Source organism: Nerophis lumbriciformis, linkage group LG34, assembly GCF_033978685.3.
Source record: "Nerophis lumbriciformis linkage group LG34, RoL_Nlum_v2.1, whole genome shotgun sequence".
Lineage (NCBI taxonomy): Eukaryota > Metazoa > Chordata > Actinopteri > Syngnathiformes > Syngnathidae > Nerophis > Nerophis lumbriciformis.
Window position 1 is genome coordinate 17,100,466 of NC_084581.2, and position 21,181 is coordinate 17,121,646.

The window sequence follows — 21,181 nt, forward strand, 5'->3', positions numbered from 1 at the left end:
ACACCACGTCCGTAAAACAACTCTTATTTCAGTAATTCCGGAGACATTATTTTTGCAGTAACCATATTGGTAATTATTTGTAGAAAGCTGCTAAATGTGACATTTTGTTGTTGCCTTACCAAGTACAAAGAACATGCCAGAAAACTAATACAGTATAATAGGATGACTGTCAAACCTTTGCACTTATACATGCTCGTCACGCAGTACGGAAAACATCATGTTTGGAAAGACCACTGAGCTGACAAATTGCTTAAAAACCTGCATTCTATAAATGTTGGATAAAAGTCAATATATTCTATTATAAGCCTGACCTGTTAAATTTTTTTTAAACTGTATTTGGCGAAAAAATAAGCCTCTTCGACATGATTCTTTTTCTCTGTCAGCTAGTTTAAAATAGGACTTGTATGTCTCTATACCTGAATTCCTCAGAGTGGCTTGGGCAGTTTATTTACTCTACTGCAAAGAATGCATGTGTTGATTATGGGTAAACCCTTTCATTTTGAAAATGTAACCTGCTCCTGCATGTTTTTCCCAACAATTGATCAACTATATGAAACAATACTGAAAGAAAAATAATAGTGGCGCCACCTGCTAACGGAAAAAGGAGCCATGTGCTTGAGGAGCAGCGTTTATTCTATCTGCGCAAATACTGATTTGTGTTCAAAAATAAAGAAAAAGAGTACAGATTTAAAGTAAATATTTACAGGAAACCAATCCAGTTGTCCAGCCAAAAACCTGAATCAAATAATCTGTGTGGATTCTTAGGATTTGTCCACTCAGCAAGCATTCGAGGAGTCTTTTACCAGTAGAATGTCTTGGTGAGGAAACTGGCCGCAGCGTTAAGCCAGCTCCCGCTCGCGTCATCCTTGGCGGTGGTGCGGGACACGGCACGGTCCACCTCCTTCTCCGGACTCTCCTCCTCCTCGGGAAGGTAGTCTGGCAGAGCAGAGATTTGATGCACTTCTGCTACAGATGGGTTTAGAGGGATAAAGACCTTGAGGAAAGAGAGGTAAAAAAAGCTCATGTTTTAACAGTCCCCTTTTCATCAAGAGACCTTTTAATGATGTTCTGATCGTAATAAATGTATGTAATTTTACGATTAACCGTGATTCAAAACGTCAGTTATTTAATTGCAAAGGCTCCACCACCGTCTGTTTCATTCTTCCTATAAATGGACATCATGCTCGGCACACAGCAGTGGTGCACATGTGAGAGAGACATGCTAGTATGCTACATTAGCTTAAAAAAGGCAGCTGGACCCAAAAAAGACTCAAGTCATCCTTATGAGAACATTTTGGGTACTTGAAAAAATGACCAGGAAGTCATAGAAGGATGATGGCTCGCCCACGTGCAAAACCTGCCATGGGGAAAGTTGCAGCTAAAGGGTCTAATAAGTCTACTTTAGTGTGTAAAGCTGCACCACATTGAAGGTACCATAACAGAGTTATTGTATGTTAGCGGCAAGTTACTAAATGAAGAGCTGAGTTGGTATAAAGGCGTTCCTTACAGTACAATCAGTAGCTTAGCGGTGAGTCAGTTCATTGTAAACAAACAGCATCAGGTACTCCTGGCAAGGGCTTCATTCAGTGACCATTTAATGTTAGAGATTGCTTTTTTTCTGTCTGTGTTGAATTTACTATAAACATTGTAAGTTATTATAGCAAGTGTAAAACACTAACATAACAACAAGAGCTTGTAAAATAACAGCACTTTACCATGGATCTAATTACTGTTTGTGCATTCCAGTTATTACCACAACATAAAATAGACTATTAAAAAGGAATACATGGGCATGGATGACGATAACACTTGAGTTTATTACTCACATGAAGTAATATTTTCCCCTGGGGGATAAATTGTTTAAAAAAAATACAATTAATTACATTATTTGTTTATATTTATTTTGTACTATTATGTTATTTGATAGGGCAGCACGGTGGAGGAGGGGTTAGTGCATCTGCCTCACAATATGAAGGTCCGGGGTTCGATCCTGCGCTCGGGATCTTTCTGTGTGGAGTTTGCATGTTCTCCCCATGACTGCGTGGGTTCCCTCCGGGTACTGCGGCTTCCTCCCACCCCCACAGACATGCACCTGGGGATAGGTTGATTGGCAACACTAAATTGGCCCTAGTGTGTGAATGTTGTCTGTCTATCTGTGTTGGCCCTGGTAGAAAATGGATGGATGGATGTTATTTGATTATGTTTTTTTCTGACAGAACACACAAGGAAAGTATGTGCTTTTATATTTTTTTTGCTGTGAAATTAGGGTTGTCAAAGTCAACACATTACCTATAAGTTCCTTTAATGAGGCTAATGTTTTTTAACACGCATGTGTCCTGACTCCTTTTTGACCTTCAGTCCATTCCGTAGCGTGGAAAAAAGTAATAGCGTTTAGTTACTGTTGAGCCACAAGCTTGAAAATAGTGAGCAGAAATGCACAGATAAAAGGGGACATTATTTACATCTCAGATCCAAAGTCGTTTTCCCGAGACCGTGAAACTACATCATTGAAACGAACGCCAGCTGGCACGCTTTGGACACTTGCATGGAGTTTTACTCCTGTGTTTACCTTACAGTTGAGTGCATTAATTACAAAATGTAAATGGTTACTCTTAACTGTATTAGTAAAATGGAATAAAAGCTCAGCAGAAAAGAAAGACAGCAAGCAGTAGGGCTGTGAATCTTTGGGCACCACAGGATTTGATTAGATTCTTGGGGGTAACGATTCCATTCAGAATCGATTCACAGATTACATTCCCAAACATCTTAAACAATCATAGCATGATCGTAACAATCCACATTTTGTGTTATTATTGTGCGAAACTGGTATTTAAACATGGTGTAGCTCCTCTGAATGCAAGTGCTCCTACAACAGGAATAAAAATGTTGTATTCCCTAAAATCTGAGGAGACGCCTACGTTTTTTAAATCGTCGTTAAAAGCGCGCGTATGTCGATTTTGTGTTGAGCTGTTAAAAAAAGCATAATGTTTAAAACAGTTCAATAGGGCAAACTAATTGTACAGTCATGTTATGGTAAAAAAAACTTGACATCTATCTGTCTAGGGTACTTTTATTAATGAATATTTATATCTATCTGCGATTAATTTGAACTATAAACAAACCGATTAATCGCGATAAATATTTTATTCGTTTGACCGCCCTATGTAAAAATAATACATAATTGAGAAACTGTGATTACTCAAGACTATAATTGTACAGTCAAAATCTATGATCATTGCATCCCTACTCTAGACTAGTGTCTGTTTTTGAGCACCAATCATAAGAAACATCTATCATGTTTGCTCCGCCTTTTGACTTCAATGTGGAAAAACCTTCTTCAGGCTTCGCTACAAATCTGAAAATAAATCCCAGAGCTCCTGATCCGTCAGTCAGCTTCAAAACATTGGAGCTGTAAGTTTATTTTGTTTTTCTTCAGCTAACCTAGCGTGATGCTGTTGTTAAAGGGGAACTGCACTTCGTTTGGAAATTTTGAATATCGTTCACAATTATTATGAAGGACATGACGATGGATGGATGGATGCGGACAAGTGTGTTTTTGTGTCGTCCTTGCCAGTTGCAGGTCCTTAACGGCTGTCAAATTGTACCAACTTGTCGGAATACCTACCGTACTCAGACGTCTCATGTCCAGGTGAGATGCATGATTTATGATCTACAATAAACTTACAGAGAGCAAGGAAGCAGCAGACCACTCATTGATGTCAACATAGGGACACACGGAAGTGATCATGGCGTTGCTACAAATAGTTTCTCTTCGTGAGCGCTTATAATAAAAATATCATTAATACTTGGAGTCTAAATGGAGTATTGTTGGCGGTTTTTGAATGGTTATTTGATTTAATGGGCAAAATAGAGGAGCTCCCATTGGCTCCGGTGTAAGCAGACTTTTATTTACAAGTTATAATGCTGTTTTTTTTTTTATCCATCCATTGTCATGTCTTTCATAATGATTATGAACAATAGGCAAAATTCCCCAAAAAGTGCAGTTCCCCTTTAAAATGGAAGGCAGAGCATAATGTTAGCATGTTACTCACATACAGTAGCTAAGCTAGTGTTGCTAACATTTGTGTGCTTCTGTCCCACTCCATGTTACATTGTTCTGTGTGATATGTTTTTTTATTACAAGTGCACATTTACGGTGTATAAAGTACACAACAGTACTTCTTAGAGGCACAAACCCCCCTTTAATGTTTTTGCAAGAGTTTGTGGTTGGTTTTGTGTAATCTTTGACTAAACTGTTTATTTTCCTGAAATTACTTTCTTTTGATTGGCTAAAGTGACTAGACCCTTCTGGATTGTCTGACCCCGGCTCACCTCTTCTCCCGCCTCATTCTTCACCACCTGTTGGGCCGACAACACCTTTGTGTCTGCGATGGCAGAAGCAAGGCTCTGCAAAAGTAGAAACAACAATTGTGTTTGTAACGTGATTCCCAATAAACACACGCTTAGTGAGAAGTGCCTTTCACCTCAGTGGGTAAGTCAGACCGAATGCGCACGGTGCATCTCTTGGACGCCATCTGAAACGTAAAGCTGATGACTCCTCGAACCTTCAGCAGAGCCTCCTCGCACAAGCCCCGCTGGTCCTTAGTAAGACACAATACACCTGTAAGTTGGCACTTCCACATCCGGTGGTAATTACATGTATGGTCTACTCACAGCGCTGTCCAGGCCCTGGATGTGTAACGTGACACACTTGGCCTTCTTGTAGGAAGAGTTAATGAAGAACTGTGACTTCTTCCTTCTCTCAGGTGTGCGATGTACAGGAAGAGGAGGTGCGGTCAGAATTCCATACACCTCCTTAGCCAAACTGGTGATGTCCACTGACTGGTTGTCCCTATGTGAGGTAATCATTGACAAAACATAACACGTTTTTATGAAAAGCCGTCAATAAGTTTCATCAGTTCATGCTCAGACTTAGATTGGTCATATCTAGTCTAGCAGCTGGTGTCAATATCTCAGTAGGCTTCATCAGTTCATGCTCATAGACTTAGATTGGTCAAATCTAGTCTAGCGGCTGGTACCAAAACCCCAAATGTTTATATTCCAAATCCAGGAGGGTGTGCCTAGGCAAGTATGGTTTCACCCTATTGTAGTGAAAAAAACAACAGTTTTGATGCAAACGAGCAATCCTACTGTCAAAGCCACGCTACATGTCTTGCTCCCATTTTTGTAGATAAAACCGGGCGCGACCGTGCTCACGGGTAAAAAGCGACCAAGTGTGTACTGATGTTAAGGACAATATCAGAATCAGAATCAGAATCAGCTTTATTGTCATTACGCAAGGTAACGAGATTATACACTTAATTGCAAATGTACAATATCACTATATGGATGATTAAACGCTTTGTAATCCCACAAGAGTTTTACAGTGGCACACGCACGTCCGCTTTATATAGGCACTCAAACTTGGCTCGTTAGTGCGTGCTGATTTGAGAAATAATGTAGACCTCATTGCACATGTAGACTGTATAACCATGTTGCTAAACACGTTATAATTCTATGAGTGTTGGGTTTCAGCAGCACAGGCGTGCATTCGCTTTTTAATAATGTTCCCAGGGCTCTTTGTATATGCAGGCTGCTTTTAAAGATAATGTACATGTCATTGTCATCCACACCACCCTCACCCACTTGGAGGGCAAGGAAACCTATGCCAGGCTATTATTAATCGACTACAGCTCTGCTTTTAACACGGTCATCCCACAAAAACTCACTGCTAAACTCCTCACTGTTGGTCTGACTGGGTCCTGAACTTTCTCACAAACCGGCCCCAGTCAGTCAGTCGGCACCAGACATCAGGCACAAAGGTTCTAAGCACAGGGACCCCCCAAGGCTGTGTGCTGAGCCCCCTATTGTACACCCTCTTCACACATGACTGTGTGGCCTCCCAGAACAACACCAGTATCATCAAGTTTGCAGATGATACTACGGTCGTCGGACTGATCACCGGGGGAGCTGAGGCAGCATACAGAAGGGAGGTAGCGAAACTGGTGGCCTGGTGTCAGGATAATAATCTCTCCTTGAACACAGACAAGACCAAGGAGATGATTATTGACCCACGGAGAAGGAGTGCACAGTACACACCTCTGTACATAGGGGGGACAAAGGTGGACAGGGTGAAAACCTTTAAATTCCTCGGGACCCACATCAGCGAGGACCTCACCTGGGATCACAACACCCAACAAACAATAAAGAAAGCCCAGCAGCGACTGTAGTTCCTAAGAAGGCTGAGAAAATTTGGCATGCCACCCAAAATTCTCAGCAACTTCTATAGAAGTACGGTTGAGAGTGTCCTTACCAGCTCAATCACGGTCTGGTATGGAAACTGCACTGCTAAGGACAGGAAGGCACTCCAGCGAGTGATTAAAACTGCTCAGTACATATCAGGAGCAGCCTTCCCCTCACTACAGGTCTTGTATTCTACCAGGGCCACCAGGAGAGCACACAACATCATAAAGGACAGTACACACCCCCAGCACAGTCTCTTCAGCCTCCTGCCATCAGGCAGACGATACAGGAGCCTGAAATCCAGGACTACGAGACTGACAAACAGTTTCTACCCACAGGCCATCAGGCTTGTGAATGCTAACATGTGAATGCTAGCTCCCCCTGTTTTACTTTTATCTTTTTGAACAAAAGACAGCTACCATGACCACCCCCGAACTGTGAACCTTCACTGTAGACACTTTTCACTTTGATCACTAAAGACACTTTAACTGCTGCTGTGACCCAATGTCACCTCCATATTTATACTGTTGACTGTCAATCAGAATGTGAAATAATGTAATGTTACTTACTGTGCCTTGTATATACATTTTTATTTTTATTTTAGCTAAGTACCGTGTGACTTGTTGAAAGGTGGACTAGCAAAGTAAGATTTTCATTGTACGGCAAACTGTCTGTTTAACTGTGCATATGACAATAAACAATCTTGAATTGTACGTCTAAAATATATAAAAATAAACATAACAGGTGTAATGCCACAAAGTCAGCTATTGCTGATTTTTTTCAGGCTTCTGATTGGACAAAATGTGCATAACAGCAGGTGTATGCGTTTGTGTGTAGACATAGACAGTTTTGAAACTACACTTGTGTGGATGGAGATCGTTTTAACCCCATATATGTGTTTTTGAAACTCTCCATGTTCGTGTGGACATAGCCTTAGTATAACGCAAATGAATACACAAAATGTCACCCTTTAGGGAAAACAACCTCACCTTCCCATGAGGTTTTCCAGGCTCACCATCATCCCAAGTTCATTCTTCATAGTGGGAATGTTGGGGGATAATTCAGCCAAGTAGCGGAGTGTCTAACATCGAAAACAAATCCATATGTTAAAGAGTTCACAGTACATGTGTGACCAGCATGTTTGTTTGGTTTTACCTGCAAAGTTGCAAGCAACACTTCCGGGCTCTGATGGTCAAGGAAGAGAACCAGCCCGGGTAGACAGCCCTGGTCCTGCACGATGGCCTCTCGGTTTTGGGGCTCGGACGCCAGATCCCGCAACTGGCTCACCACGGAGAGTGCATCCATCATCTTTAACAACCACCTTGAAACACAGGCAGCCATTCATTCATTACTCATTCATTACCATGAATTGATTAACGTGGACCCCGACTTAAACAAGTTGAAAAACTTATTGGGGTGTTACCATTTAGTGGTCAATTGTACGGAATATGTACTGTACTGTGCAATCTACTAGTAAAAGTCTCAATCAATCGATCGTTAGTGAGGCTAACTTTGAGCGTGTCAGATGCTAACGCTACAGCTAGCTTACCAGGCTAACTGTTTAAACGCATATCAACGCCTAATAGACGGCAATTCAGAATTTTAGGTGTAAACAAAAGTGATGTGTTGACTTCAAAGGCGTTAAAAGAAACAATGAAGTTGCTTATGCCATTTTGTCTTACCCAGGAGAAAAGCAGCTCGTGGATACAAATACAAATTTGGCGTCACCAGCTGTTGGTGAAACGCAATTGGTCGAAGCCGCGCCTCACCCCGCAGTGTCGGCCTATTCCATTGGCTGCTTGTCTGTGGGCCAATCACAGAAGAGGTAACTTAACCCGTCGTGTTTGACTTTGTAGACTTCACTGACTCCCAACGCCGCAGAGATCAAGGGTTTATTTACAGTTCGAGTCAGATTTAATTGTTTTGTCAAAATGATGGTTTATTCACAACTGCTATAAGCCATATAAGGGTATAACCAGAAGAGTCAATGGTAAGTATGCTTCATTGTTTTGATAAATTGTGTAGTTTACGGTGGATATTGTTTCCGTACATGACCAGGGTTATTTTTGTTTCATCCATGTTAAACAATTGATTACGCTTTCAAACATCAATAAGACAGAATTTTAAAACTTAAAATTCGAATCAAACGGCGGTTAGCTACGTAGTGTACAAACGTTTAAATATATGCTGCGTTCAGGTGACATTTTAAAGTCTGTAAAGATGACCACTTCCTTCTTGACGTCACTGCAAGCCAACTTATTCCGCAATTTTAAAACCGTTAGAATTGAACGATGCAGTGACGTGCGGCGAACTAAACACCAGGTGAGGCATAGATACTTTTGGAGGGTTTTTTTCTTCTTCTTTTTTTTACTTAAATTCATATGTGCAGCTCTTATCATTGTTGATTTAGGTTGCACATTAGAAAAACAGGAAAAAGAAGGGAGTAATTTGCTTTCATAAAAACGTTATCATAATGATATTATGATATGATAAATGGGTCCAAAAAGTATTTGATAAAGTTGTTATTAAATACTTTTTGGTCCAATTTGCTTTTGACAAAATAAATCAAGTATTTTGAGTGTATCTTCCATCCATCCATTTTCTACCGCTTGTCCCTTTTGGGGTCGCGGGGGGTGCGGGAGCCTATCTCAGCTGCATTCAGGCGGAAGGCGGGGTACACCCTGGACAAGTCGCCACCTCATCGAATCCAACACAGATAGACAGACAACATTCACACTCACATTCACACACTAGGGCCAATTTAGTGGATTTGGAGGTCGGAGGAAGCCAGAGTACCCGGCAGTCACGGGGGGAACATGCAAACTCCACACAGAAAGTCCTGATTGAACTCAGGACTACTCAGGACTACTCAGGACCTTCATATTGTGAGACACATGCACTAACCCCTGTACCACTGTGCTGCCCTCCAAGATAGCTCACATTAATTTTGTCTTAAAGTCCAGTTTAGAGAAGTATTTAAGCTTGGATACAGTATATAATCCTCCATATTGGCAGACACTTTCATTTAATTAAATTTCATTCCAAGCAATAAAACAATATTTTTGCATTTGACAAAAAAACACCCACTAACACTGGCTTACTCTAATAAAAATGCCATGTTTGTTATAAATATAATATACAGGAACCACACCAAAATCACATAGAAAGCATAGACCGAAAGAGAAACATTAAAACTTATTTTATTTTATTACTTCGTTTTTGAACATCTCATGGGAAAGGGACAAGCAGTAGAAAATGAATGGATGGTTAAGCCTTTTACCCCCCTGGTGGCAAGGTGGGGCAGTGCCTCACTTGCCTCCCCTGACTACACGAAACTGGAACGATGCGTCAATTGTAAGATGTTGTTTGTTATCTTTAACAGATGTGATGAACGTGACTTTTGACAGTTTAATTGCTGTGTTGTTGTTGTTCCCTAAACAAGTCAGCAAACAGGCAAACAAGAAGCTTTGCATCGACTCACTCGTCAAGGCCAATGTCTTTGCTGGAGGATGTACTGGATGTGCTGCGCATAGTGCTGGAGTATTTTGGAGTCCCTCCGGAAATGGTGAGTGCACACGTTCACATGGGATCATTGATGGTCAAAATGACTGGTTGTTGTTTTATTGTTTCTTTCTATTTTGTGTAGTTGCTACCGGTGTGGGCCAGTCCTCTGTGTGGACAGTATCGCAGCATTGTGCGAATGATTGGTTCCAATCTGCCTCTCAAGCCTACGCCACGTGTTTACATTCAGGTATGCAAAACGCCCTTACGATGTATGTTTATTTATTTGTTGCTGTGAAACTCCGTTCACAAGCAGCTCCACCACTAGGTCAATGGTAAATGGTCTGTACTTATTTACTATATATATATATATATAGACTGATACCCAAAGTGATTTACATAATACATCACATTCACCCATTCACACACTGATGGCGGATGCTGCCCTGCAAGGCGCTAACCACAAGGGTGAAGTGTCTTGCCCAAAGACCCAAGGACTAGGATGGCAGCAGCTGGAATCAAACCTGGAACTCTCAAGTTGCTGGCACGGCCGCTCTATCATCTCTACTGGACTGCTTTCATCCACTTGGATGGCATGAAAAGAGTCCAGTACATTACGGTAGTAATATGTGATTACCATATTTAATCAAATAGAGGCCTCCACTTTAATAAACACAACAATTAACGTGTGGACAAGGCTTCTTCTTTAATTAACATGTTATATTTAACACTAAGTAAGAACACTTCCCCTTTTAAATATTAGTAAATGTTTTAAAAGTACATTTGTAAAACATAAAAGTCTCCCCTCAATTAAACACCTTATCTTTATTATTGTATATTTCAAAAGTTTATTTATACAAACACATATCTCCCTTTAAATAAATACCTTACCCTTATAAATTGATATATATTTTAAAGTGCATTTGTACAAAGGCCTGCCCTTAAATAAATGCTTTAGCTTTGCTATTAATATTTTACAAGTGCAATACCCCAAATACACAATTTACATTTTAAATATTGTCCTAATTTCAGTATCAGTACCTTAACCTTACATATCAATACATATTTTAAAGTGCATTTGTAGAAAAAAAAGGCCTTCTCAAATAATCGCCTAATAAGTATTTTACATGTGCATTTGTGCAAATTTTAGCCCCCGCCCTCAAATAACCTACATTTGACATTAATGTTTTTAACAAATGTATTCGTATAAAGACCTCCACTGAAAATGAGAACACTTTCCCTTTTAAAAATGAGTAAATGTTTTAAAGTGCATTTGTAAAACAAACAAAGACCTCCCCTCAAAAAAACACCTTGTTTGTTATAATATATTTCAAAAGTGTATTTGCACAAATACATGTCTCCCCTCAGATAAATACCTTACCCTTATGCATTAATACATGTTTTAAAGGTGAATTTTGTACAAATAAAACCTTATTGTCTAATAAATGCCCTACTTTTACTAAACATGTGGTGGTTTTGGAAGTTGGGTAAATCAAGTCATCCCCGTAAGTCTTATATGTGCATGATTTGCACCTTAGATCCCACTCCTCAACTCCAGGCCCCATGGATCCTCGGACGTCACCATGGAAACACCTGCCATTCCATCATTTGCTGATGTTCTGTGGGTACACACAAAATATTTTGGACTGACTTAAATGATCATTGATTGATTGATTGATGTTGGCTTTACAGGAACCACCTGCCACTGAAGAAGCAAAAAGCAGCGGTGGGTCGAGACGTGAGGAAACACCCATCAAGGGGAAGCGGGCGTTTTGGAATGAAAACAGAGCAGGAAGCGTTACAGAAGATCACGACGCTGGAGGGCGAGTTGCTGAAGCTGCGAGCTCAGATAGACATGATGATAGCCGGTACTCGCACGTTATTACAGATTGGAGTTTTGAAGCGGTGTGTCACCATAGGCTGTTCCTCTCCTTCTTTTAGTAGGGCTGCCGGAATCTCGCAGTCCAAACATCATGCCGCCGGTGTTGCCTGTTTCAGCTCTCACATCCACGCCTCGCTGTGCCCCTCCTCCGCCTCCGCCATGTCCCAGCTCCTACGCCAACACATCATCCGTAGTGGAGCTGATCCGTCAGCGCAAGTGTCAGGGAAAAAAACAGGACAAACCCACTGGCTTGACTACCAGCAGCCTCCCTTCCATGTTGGACATCCTCAAGGACTTGAATCAAGTGAAATTACGCTCCGTGGCGAGGTATGTCATCTTATTAACCTAACATATTAAATAGGAACTGCATTTTTTGGGGAATTTTGCCAATCATTCACAATCCTTATTTAAGACAAGCACAAACATGTTTTACTTTTTTTAAGCATTCTAACTAGTAACTAAATGTGATCAAAAGTCAGCTAACAAGGTAGCCGATGGGAGTCATTTTATTCCGTCTGTAAAGCACTTAAAAACATCCAATAACCTCAGTTAAGGTTTTATATACACACTGTAAGAATATATGGAATGTAGTAATTGGCACATTCATGTAATATTTACGTATTTTGCTCATGTTAAGCATGCGGCCGCTCATTCATTTGAACAACGCATCACAACGTTCGCCTTTTCCTTCCTTGCGTGCGTGCGTGTGTATATATGTGCATATATGTATATATATATGTGTGTGTGTATGTATATATACTTGTACATGTGAATATATGTCTGTATATAAATGTGTGTGTGTGTGTGTATATAAGTGTGTGTATATATGTGTATGTGTATATGTACTGTATATATGTAAATGTGTACATATGTGCAAAAATGTGTGTGTGTATATGTGTGTGTGTGTGTATGTGTGTGTGTGTGTATATATATGTGTGTGTGTGTGTGCGTGTATATATGTGTGTGTGTGTGTGTGTGTGTATATATATATATATATATATATATATATATATATATATATATATATATATATGTATGTATGTATGTATGTATGTATGTATGTGTGTGTGTGTGTGTATATGTGTATGTATGTATGTATACGTATATATGTTAATGTATACATATGTGTCCATATATATGTGTGTGTGTGTGTATATATATATATATATATATATATATATATATATATATATATATATATATATATATATATATATATATATATATATATATATATATATATATATATATATATATATATATATATATATATATATAGGCTTCACGGTGGCAGAGGGGTTAGTGCATCTGCCTCACAATACGAAGGTCCTGAGTAGTCATGGGTTCAATCCCGGGCTCGGGATCTTTCTGTGTGGAGTTTGCATGTTCTCCCCGTGACTGCGTGGGTTCCCTCCGGGTACTCCGGCTTCCTCCCACTTCCAAAGACATGCACCTGGGGATAAGTTGATTGGCAACACTAAATTGGCCCTAGTGTGTGAATGTGAGTGTGAATGTTGTCTGTCTATCTGTGTTGGCCCTGCGATGAGGTGGCGACTTGTCCAGGGTGTACCCCGCCTTCCGCCCGATTGTAGCTGAGATAGGCTCCAGCGCCCCCCGCGACCCCAAAGGGAATAAGCGGTAGAAAATGGATGGATGGGATATATATATATATATATATATATATATATATATATACTGTATATATGTGTGTGTGTGTATGTATATATGTGTATATAAATATACGTGTGTGTGTGTTACGTTGGACTAGCGGATAAAACGATTAATTGATTAGATCAATTAATATGATTACAAAAAAGCTATTTATCTACGATCTTTTGCTTTAATTAATTGTTTGAGTGTAACTAATAAAAATGGTCAAATCACGGTTACTGCAATAGAGTGCAGAGTTGTGATGTATGGGTGCCGTGATCTGTGCGAGAGGAAATTTTTATTTTTTATTTTATCAACGCTCACATGTTAAAATTTCAACATTGATGTGCGTTTATTAAAAAAAAAAAGAGTGAAAAGTATGGCAAAGCATTCGGCATTGAGGATATAAAGTGTCCTTTGTCCGAATTCTCAATTTATCAAACAAAGTAATCAATAGATTACTAAAATAATCGATAGCTGCAGGCTGCAGCTCTGAAATGCATAATAGCGTAATAATAGCATAATTGCACAGTAATAGCATAATAATGCAATAACATAATAGTGTTGTTTGTAAAGTACGTATCCCTATATCCAATTTTTTGTTGTTCTTGGCAGATCACCGGGGGGCACGCCACTCAGGCCAAGGCAGAGCAAAAGGCGCGCGGCCACAATAAACGACCCAGCAGGTCTGATCGCCGAGGCCCTGAAGAGAAAGTTTGCCCATCATCGTCACAACAACTCCTCTGACAAAGAGAATTCCCTGGAATTCTCGCCGTGTAACAGTCCGGAAATGCGTAAGGTTTGATTATTCTCGCTCATGATGCACACATTCATACACACACTTACTAAAGTGGGACACAGTCTGCTGCCTCGTGAGGATAAGCAGTACAGAGATGGATGGATGGATGGATGGATGGATATGTTACTTGTAACAGATTTTTATTTTACACATCAGAGTTTTATTATTTATTCCACTGTGATGTTCTGCGTTGGAATAAAAGTTCAAAACGGTTCACACTGTATTGTAATGCCTATTAGTGTTTCCAAAGTTTTTCTTCTCGTTACGTACATCACGCTGACAGCAACACCGACATTAACAGGCTCACACATTGTTGCAGTATCGTTGCTTGTTTGCAGGGTAAAATGCCTATAAATCTTCATTTTAACTCTTTGTTTAAAAATGCCTTCATATGATTAAAAATGGTTACATGAATGTGTTTGTACATCTCAAGTGTTTCCCAAATGATTTTAAAAGTGAAATTATGCAAATATAGGCCTCCACTCAAATAAACACCTTTTGATGATACATATTTTGTATAAAAATAATAAATAATAATTTTAAGATATTTTTTCCACAATAGGAAAATTACATGGTTGTAGTGCAGAGTTTTACATACAGTACCAAAATTAAAAGGTAAAGGAAAAACTGAAAATTAGTATTAAATAGTAAATAATACTTTTGGTGTGTGGACGGTGTAGGTCGTGCTTGGCGTGGGCTCTGTGGAAATGTGACCTTTTTTACTTTTTATTGGCACTTTTGCTAACTCCAGCCGTCGACACTACAATACTTTTTACTAACCTGTCTTACGCAGCTCCTTTTTTTAGTCTGCAGTTAGAGAGGAGTGTTCACACCTTGGTGAGCTGTTGCACCAAGTGAATTGACATAAATCATGGCTCCAACACAATAGATCTCAAATGAAAGTACCAACAACATGGGAAGGTTGTAAAAAGCCAGCATACTGGTAGACCAAGGAAAACACCAAAATGTCAAGATAGAAAATTTAAACCAACATGTCTTGAAAACAGAAAATGCACAGCAAAACAAATGAAGAACAAACGGGATAATACTAAATTGTTTAGATGGCGGTGCCCGGCTTGGCTGCGACTGCAGAGGCTTGTGATAGCAACAGAACTTTTTTGCAAATAAACCCGTCAATTCTGAAAATTTCAGAGTTAACTTGCAGCGTCGTTGCTCCAAAACAGCATACGACCTCTTGGCAGTTTTAGTTCCAAAGAAATCAAACCGTTTTAGACCATCCGTTCCAGATGAGGCAGTTACCATCAAGGGGCTAACACTGTTTCGGGCGGTCAGTGTTATGATATTCACAGCAGTGTACATTCCTCCCAATGCAAACACCAGAGAAGCCCTGAATGTTTCATACTGCTCTATCAGTGAATTGCAATCTACACATCAAGAGTTTTCATCGTGGCAGGGGACTTCAATCAAGCTAACATGAAAACTGTGATTCCTCATTTGCATCAATATGTGGATTTTGCAACCAGGGGTGGAAGCACGCTGGACATGGTCTACAGCAACATCAATCAGGCATTCAAGGCGGCACCCCGCCCACACTTTGGCTCCTCAGACCATCTCTCTGTGATGCTAATTCCTGCATGCAAAACCCTGCTGATCAGGAAAAAAAGCTACAGTGAAGCAGGTGAGGGCCTGGCCAGAGGGAGAAATTGAAGCATTACAAGACTGCTTCAAATGCACAGACTGGGACATGTTCAAGGCAGTCGCCACAGACAATCATCACAACCTACTCAGTGGCCTAGTGGTTAGAGTGTCCGCCCTGAGATCGGTAGGTTGTGGGTTCAAACCCCGGCCGAGTCATACCAAAGACTATAAAAATGGGACCCATTACCTCCCTGCTTGGCACTCAGTATCAAGGGTTGGAATTGGGGGTTAAATCACCAAAAATGATTCCCGGGCGCGGCCACCGCTGCTGCCCACTGCTCCCCTCACCTCCCAGGGGGTGATCAAGGGTGATGGGTTAAATGCAGAGAATAATTTCGCCACACCTAGTGTGTGTGTGTGACAATCATTGGTACTTTAACTTTAACTTTTAACATGTGCGGAGGAGTATGCATAGTCTGTGTCCTCATACATTCAGAAGTGCATGGAGGATGTGATCAAGAACATCTCCAGACGGGCCAACGAGAAACCCAGGTCGAACTGTGAGGTACGTGCAATGCTGAAAGCTCGGAACGACGCTTTTAAATCTGGCGACATGGCACTTAAAACAGCCAGAGCCAACCTGAACCGTGCCATTAGGGTTGCAAAGCGTGCTCCCAGCCAGGAAGTGCAGGACTTCTTCCATAACCCCACAAACACGAGACAAATGTGGCAGGGCATACATGTCATCACGGACTATAAAGCTATTCCCTCCCCACCTGTGACAAGAGCATCAGCTTTATCAATGACCTCAACAACCATTTTGTAAGGTTTGACGCACTCAACACCACTCCGGCGAGGAAATCCATCCCTTGCCCTGATGAGCAGCCAATCAACCTGGACACAGCGGATGTATGAGAACCCTGAGGAGAGTGAAAACCCAGAAAGCAGCAGGACCTGATGACATTCCGGGCCGGGTGCTTAAGGGATGTGCAGAGCAGCTGGTTGGTGTTCTCACAGACATCTTCAACACCTCGCTCACCCAGGCTACTGTACCATCATGTTTTAAGACTGCTATAATCATTCCAGTGCCTAAAAACCCTACAGTCTCCTCCCTCAACGATTACTGCCCTGTGGCACTCACTCCCATCATGATGAAGTGCTTTGAGAGGCTTCCAGACTTCCCCCCCACATTCGACCCGTACCAGTTGCTTATCGCCCTAACCGCTCCACAGAGGACGCCATCACCTCTGCACTCCACCTGAGCTTAGAACATCTGGAAGAGAAGGACACACACGTGCGGATGTTGTTTCTGGACTTCAGCTCGCCGTTCAACACAATCATCCCGCAGCACCTGGTGAGCAAACTGGCCACCCTTGGATTCAGCACCCCACTGAGCAAATGGCTGCTTGACTTTCTCACAGACAGACCCCAGTCTGTGAGGTTGGGCAACAACACCTCCAGTGCCATCTCCCTGAGCACCGGCTCCCCCCGGGGCTGCGTCCTGAGTCCACTGCTGTTCACGTTGATGACCCATGACTGCTGCGCCAGGTCCACTACTAACCACATTGTGAAGTTTGTGAACGACACAACAGAAGTGGGCCTCGTCCGTGACAACAACGACATGGACTACAGGGAGGAGGAGGTGAAACATCTGGTTAACGCAGAACCAACTTCCTGGTCCGGAACGTCGACCGGACCAAGGAGATCATCGTCCACTTCAAAAAGCACCGGTCCAGCCACATTCCACTCCTCATCAGCAGTGGAGAGGGTAAGCAGCACCAACTTCCTGGGGGTGCAGATAACTGACAATCTGACCTGGTCCCTACACACTGGAGCTCTTGTAAAAAGAGCCCAGCAGCGCATTCACTTTTTGCGTCGGATGAAAAGAGCACAGTTCCCTCCCCACATTCTCACCACATTCTACAGAGGCACTATAGAGAGCCTGCTGACCAACTGCATCTCTGCCTGGACTGGAACCTGCAATGCCTCAGACTGGAAGTCTCTCCAGAGAGTGGTGAGGACGGCGTAAAAAATCATCAGGACTCCTCTTCCTCCTATCCGGGAGATCGCAAAAAGCCGCTGTCTGACCAGGGCTCAGAAAATCAGTAGAGACAACTCATCAACTCAACGCATCAAAATAATCCCCTCAATTCCCCCTCCAACTCCCAAAAACAGATTGCCTCGCTGGACTATAAAGACAACATAACATACATCAATAAAAGTCCAATATATTTATCTGTACAGTAATTTCACACATTTGTAAATGCAACATTTTGCATCTTATTTTGTAAATACAATATTCTTATGTAAATAGTTGATGCTGCTCTTTTATCCTGCACTACAATGCGCTAATGCAACGAAATTTTGTTCTTATCTGTACTGCAAAGTTCAAACTTGAATGACAATAAAGTAAGTCTAAGAGTTACCGCCTGTGACCAAACTGTAAGAAACCCCCTAAAGGAAATGGGATTGAAATACAGAAAAGCTAAACGGTAGCTGTCATTAACATCTAAACAGAAACTTTTGTGTACCGGGCAAAGGGAAGGAGGCGACACAACAGGGAAGGAGGCATGGCTCGGTTGGTAGAGTGGCCGTGCCAGCAACTTGAGGGTTCCAGGTTCGATTGCCTCTTCCACCATCCTAGTCACTGCCGTTGTGTCCTTGGGCAAGACACTTTACCCACCTGCTCCCAGTGCCACCCACACTGGTTTAAATGTAACTTAGATATTGGGTTTCACTATGTAAAGCGCTTTGAGTCACTAGAGAAAAGCGCTACATAAATCTAATTCACTTCACTTCACTTCACCAAGGCAGAACTGCGGTTTACCAGGTTTATTGAAAACCTTGATGAGTGTTTGGGGTGTGTATGCTACCACAAGTGAATGAGTGCGGACGATGTGAATTAACAATGTAAGTTTTACCAGGGGTTGTTGTCGGTGCGTGTTGTGTGAATCTTTCGTCGAATCCAAGGGGCAAGGCGGAGAGGCAGTCAGCAGGGAGGCAAGCAGTCGGGGGCTGGAGAGAGGCAACGATGTCCGAGTCCAAGCAGAGGTCAAGGGTCGAGGGAGGCAAGCAAAGATCCAGGTGGAGGTCGTGAGGCAGGACACGATCACAGGCAACAGGGAAGACACTGTGGAAGACACAAGAGACATGAAACACGGGAACGAGGAAGAGCACAAAGAAGGCGAGCAAGGAACGAGGGAGTGGTGTCAGACGTGATGCTTACTGTGAAAGATAGGCTACGGTCTGGCAAAGGTCCCTTGGGTCCGCTGGCTTTTATGCCGCTCCCTCTCGTCAGGTCCAGGTGTGCCGCGCCGTGACAGAAACAAGGTTACAATGGGCTAAGGAAAAGCAATCGTGAACTATGGATGACCGGATGAAAGTCATATTCAGTTAAGAATCGCAAATCTGCATTGGGCAAAGTGATGATGCTGGAACTTTAGTTTGGTGCCATTTCAATGAGATTTAAGAAGATGATTGCCTTAAGAAAACACACACAGTCATTGAGGATATGGGGCTGCATGGCAGCTAATGGCACTGCATGGGGAGATGACTGGCATCACATCTTCAATATATGCACAAGTTGCACAAATTGACATTTTGGACCCTGTTCTTATTCCATAAATGGAAAAGATGAAAATGCCTCTTGCCATAGAGCAAAAATTGTAAATAGTTTGTTCGAAGAAAGATACATCTAGTCAAAATCATGACCAGCCAATATCAATCAATCAATCAAAGTTTACTTATATAGCCCTTAATCACAAATGTCTCTATGGGATGCACAAGCCACAACGACATCCTCGGCTCAGATCCCACATCAGGGCAAGAAAAACTCAACCCAATGAGAACAACGAGAAACCCTGGAAGGGACCGTAGATGTGGGGATCCTCTGGGTGACCGGTGCAATGGATGCCAAGAGGATAAGGACACAAATTCAGTTCTTTGTCAATGCTTTTTTAAAGGCGCTGTTTGCAACATTTACACAGATGCCTAGGGGGCGCTAACTTGCCTATGTATTTTACACAGTATATCCCGCCTTCTTACGGCTTCTTCTACTTGTGTACGTAACACATTCACGTGCATTAGCCTTAGGTGTTGTTAGCTAAAAATAGCAATTTGGATAGCTAGTGTTAGCTATCATTGAATGTACATTCTATTATTGTTTGATTTTTGTTTGAAGTATTTATTTCAAACCTGCACAATACAACAACACACATTTTTTTTTTTTACATTTTGGCAGAGACATTTATGCATGGCTTGAAAAGGGGTTGGATGAAGCAATTGCTTATAATATCCGAACCCCTCTCACTCACTCCCTATTTAACATAAACAATATAATACAAGAACAATACTATACAAACAAAAACAAGAAAAACTCCTATACACTAACAATACAATAGTACTACTGTTACTATGGGACAAGACAAGACGAGACAAAACACACACACACACACATACACACACACACAGGCCCAAACACTCTCTGACCATACACCTCTCTCCCATCGCTCTGTGCTGAGGGCATCACTCTCTTTCCTCCTCGTACTCTTATTATATTATAACATCTACATGACTGCAAATTGCTTGTTGCTTCTCGCACGCGCTCCCTGCGCTTACGTGTTGTGGAGTCCGGTTGAGTGACCGTCGTACACACCAACCATTTTATTCGGGCCAGTAAAGATTTTTATTACATAAACTCTGTAATTGTCAAAAATATAGAAAATTATCAAACAAATGTGTTCTGTAATGGCAACATAAGCTAGCAGGTGGGGTTCTTGTTATATGTTTTGCTTTGAAAAATGCTACTGTGCGGAAGTTGCAAACAGCACCTTTAACTTTTTTATATTATAAATACACCCTTAAAAGGTGCTTTAAAACAAATAAAAGCCTTGCTTGAAAAAAAACAGCTCATCTTTTTTACAATACACAGTTTCAAAGCATACATCATAAAGACCTTCCTTCAAAGAAACAGCTTACCTTTTTTACGCTAGTAAACATTTTAAAAATGCTTCAGTGGAAATAAAGGCATTCCTTAAAAATAAACAGCTTACCTTTTTACATTACTACACATCTTAAAAGTGCATTTGTGCAAAAAAAGACAATTCTTTAAATCAGTGCTTCTCAAGTATTTTCTGTTACACTCCCACTAGAAAACATTTTGCACCTTCCCTCCCTACTCTTCACCGTGACTATAAATGGCATAATTTGTCTAAATAAAATGTAAGTACACCTCTGCATAACAATGTATACCTATTAAAATTAAAAATACAAAAAAAGAATGAAATTCAGATCAACTGTCAACAAATAATAACTTTAACATTGTTTTTAGTCTAACATAAATTGTTAAAAAAGGAATCGATTTGCCTGAAATGTGAAAAAACCTTACTTAAATTAAAAAAAATGTAATCGACTTGAATCATTTGGTACTGAAAATTTAAAATGAAAATAAACCTAAATAGATAATACATTTAAATTGATCAGCAACATTAGCTCAGTAGCATAATTCA

At 41.1% G+C, this 21,181-nt stretch overlaps 2 protein-coding genes across 6 annotated transcripts; one reads left to right on the forward strand and one right to left on the reverse strand.

Annotated features, from left to right (window-relative positions):
• Positions 1–615: 615 nt before the first annotated feature.
• armc1l (armadillo repeat containing 1, like) lies at positions 616–8,091 on the reverse strand. 3 transcript variants are annotated; one of them, XM_061929596.2, is made up of 7 exons: positions 7,926–8,091; positions 7,399–7,564; positions 7,233–7,324; positions 4,675–4,852; positions 4,485–4,601; positions 4,333–4,407; positions 616–994 (listed from the first exon to the last, which is right to left on the reverse strand). In XM_061929596.2, the coding sequence occupies exons 2-7, from the start codon at positions 7,549–7,551 to the stop codon at positions 800–802; spliced, it is 810 nt and encodes a 269-aa protein (XP_061785580.1). In that variant the 5' UTR covers positions 7,552–7,564; positions 7,926–8,091; the 3' UTR covers positions 616–799. The 3 variants fall into 3 exon arrangements, with proteins under 3 accessions (XP_061785580.1, XP_061785581.1, XP_061785582.1); XM_061929597.1 differs by lacking the exon at positions 7,926–8,091 and adding an exon at positions 7,793–7,922; XM_061929598.1 differs by lacking the exon at positions 7,926–8,091 and adding an exon at positions 7,667–7,811.
• Positions 8,065–14,289, forward strand: mtfr2 (mitochondrial fission regulator 2). 3 transcript variants are annotated; one of them, XM_061929594.2, is made up of 7 exons: positions 8,065–8,233; positions 9,686–9,808; positions 9,890–9,994; positions 11,283–11,365; positions 11,437–11,612; positions 11,689–11,953; positions 13,892–14,289. In XM_061929594.2, the coding sequence occupies exons 1-7, from the start codon at positions 8,231–8,233 to the stop codon at positions 14,079–14,081; spliced, it is 945 nt and encodes a 314-aa protein (XP_061785578.1). In that variant the 5' UTR covers positions 8,065–8,230; the 3' UTR covers positions 14,082–14,289. The 3 variants fall into 3 exon arrangements, with proteins under 3 accessions (XP_061785578.1, XP_061785577.1, XP_061785579.1); XM_061929593.2 differs by having other exon boundaries at positions 8,067–8,233; positions 11,686–11,953; XM_061929595.2 differs by having other exon boundaries at positions 8,067–8,233; positions 9,690–9,808; positions 11,686–11,953.
• Positions 14,290–21,181: the final 6,892 nt, after the last annotated feature.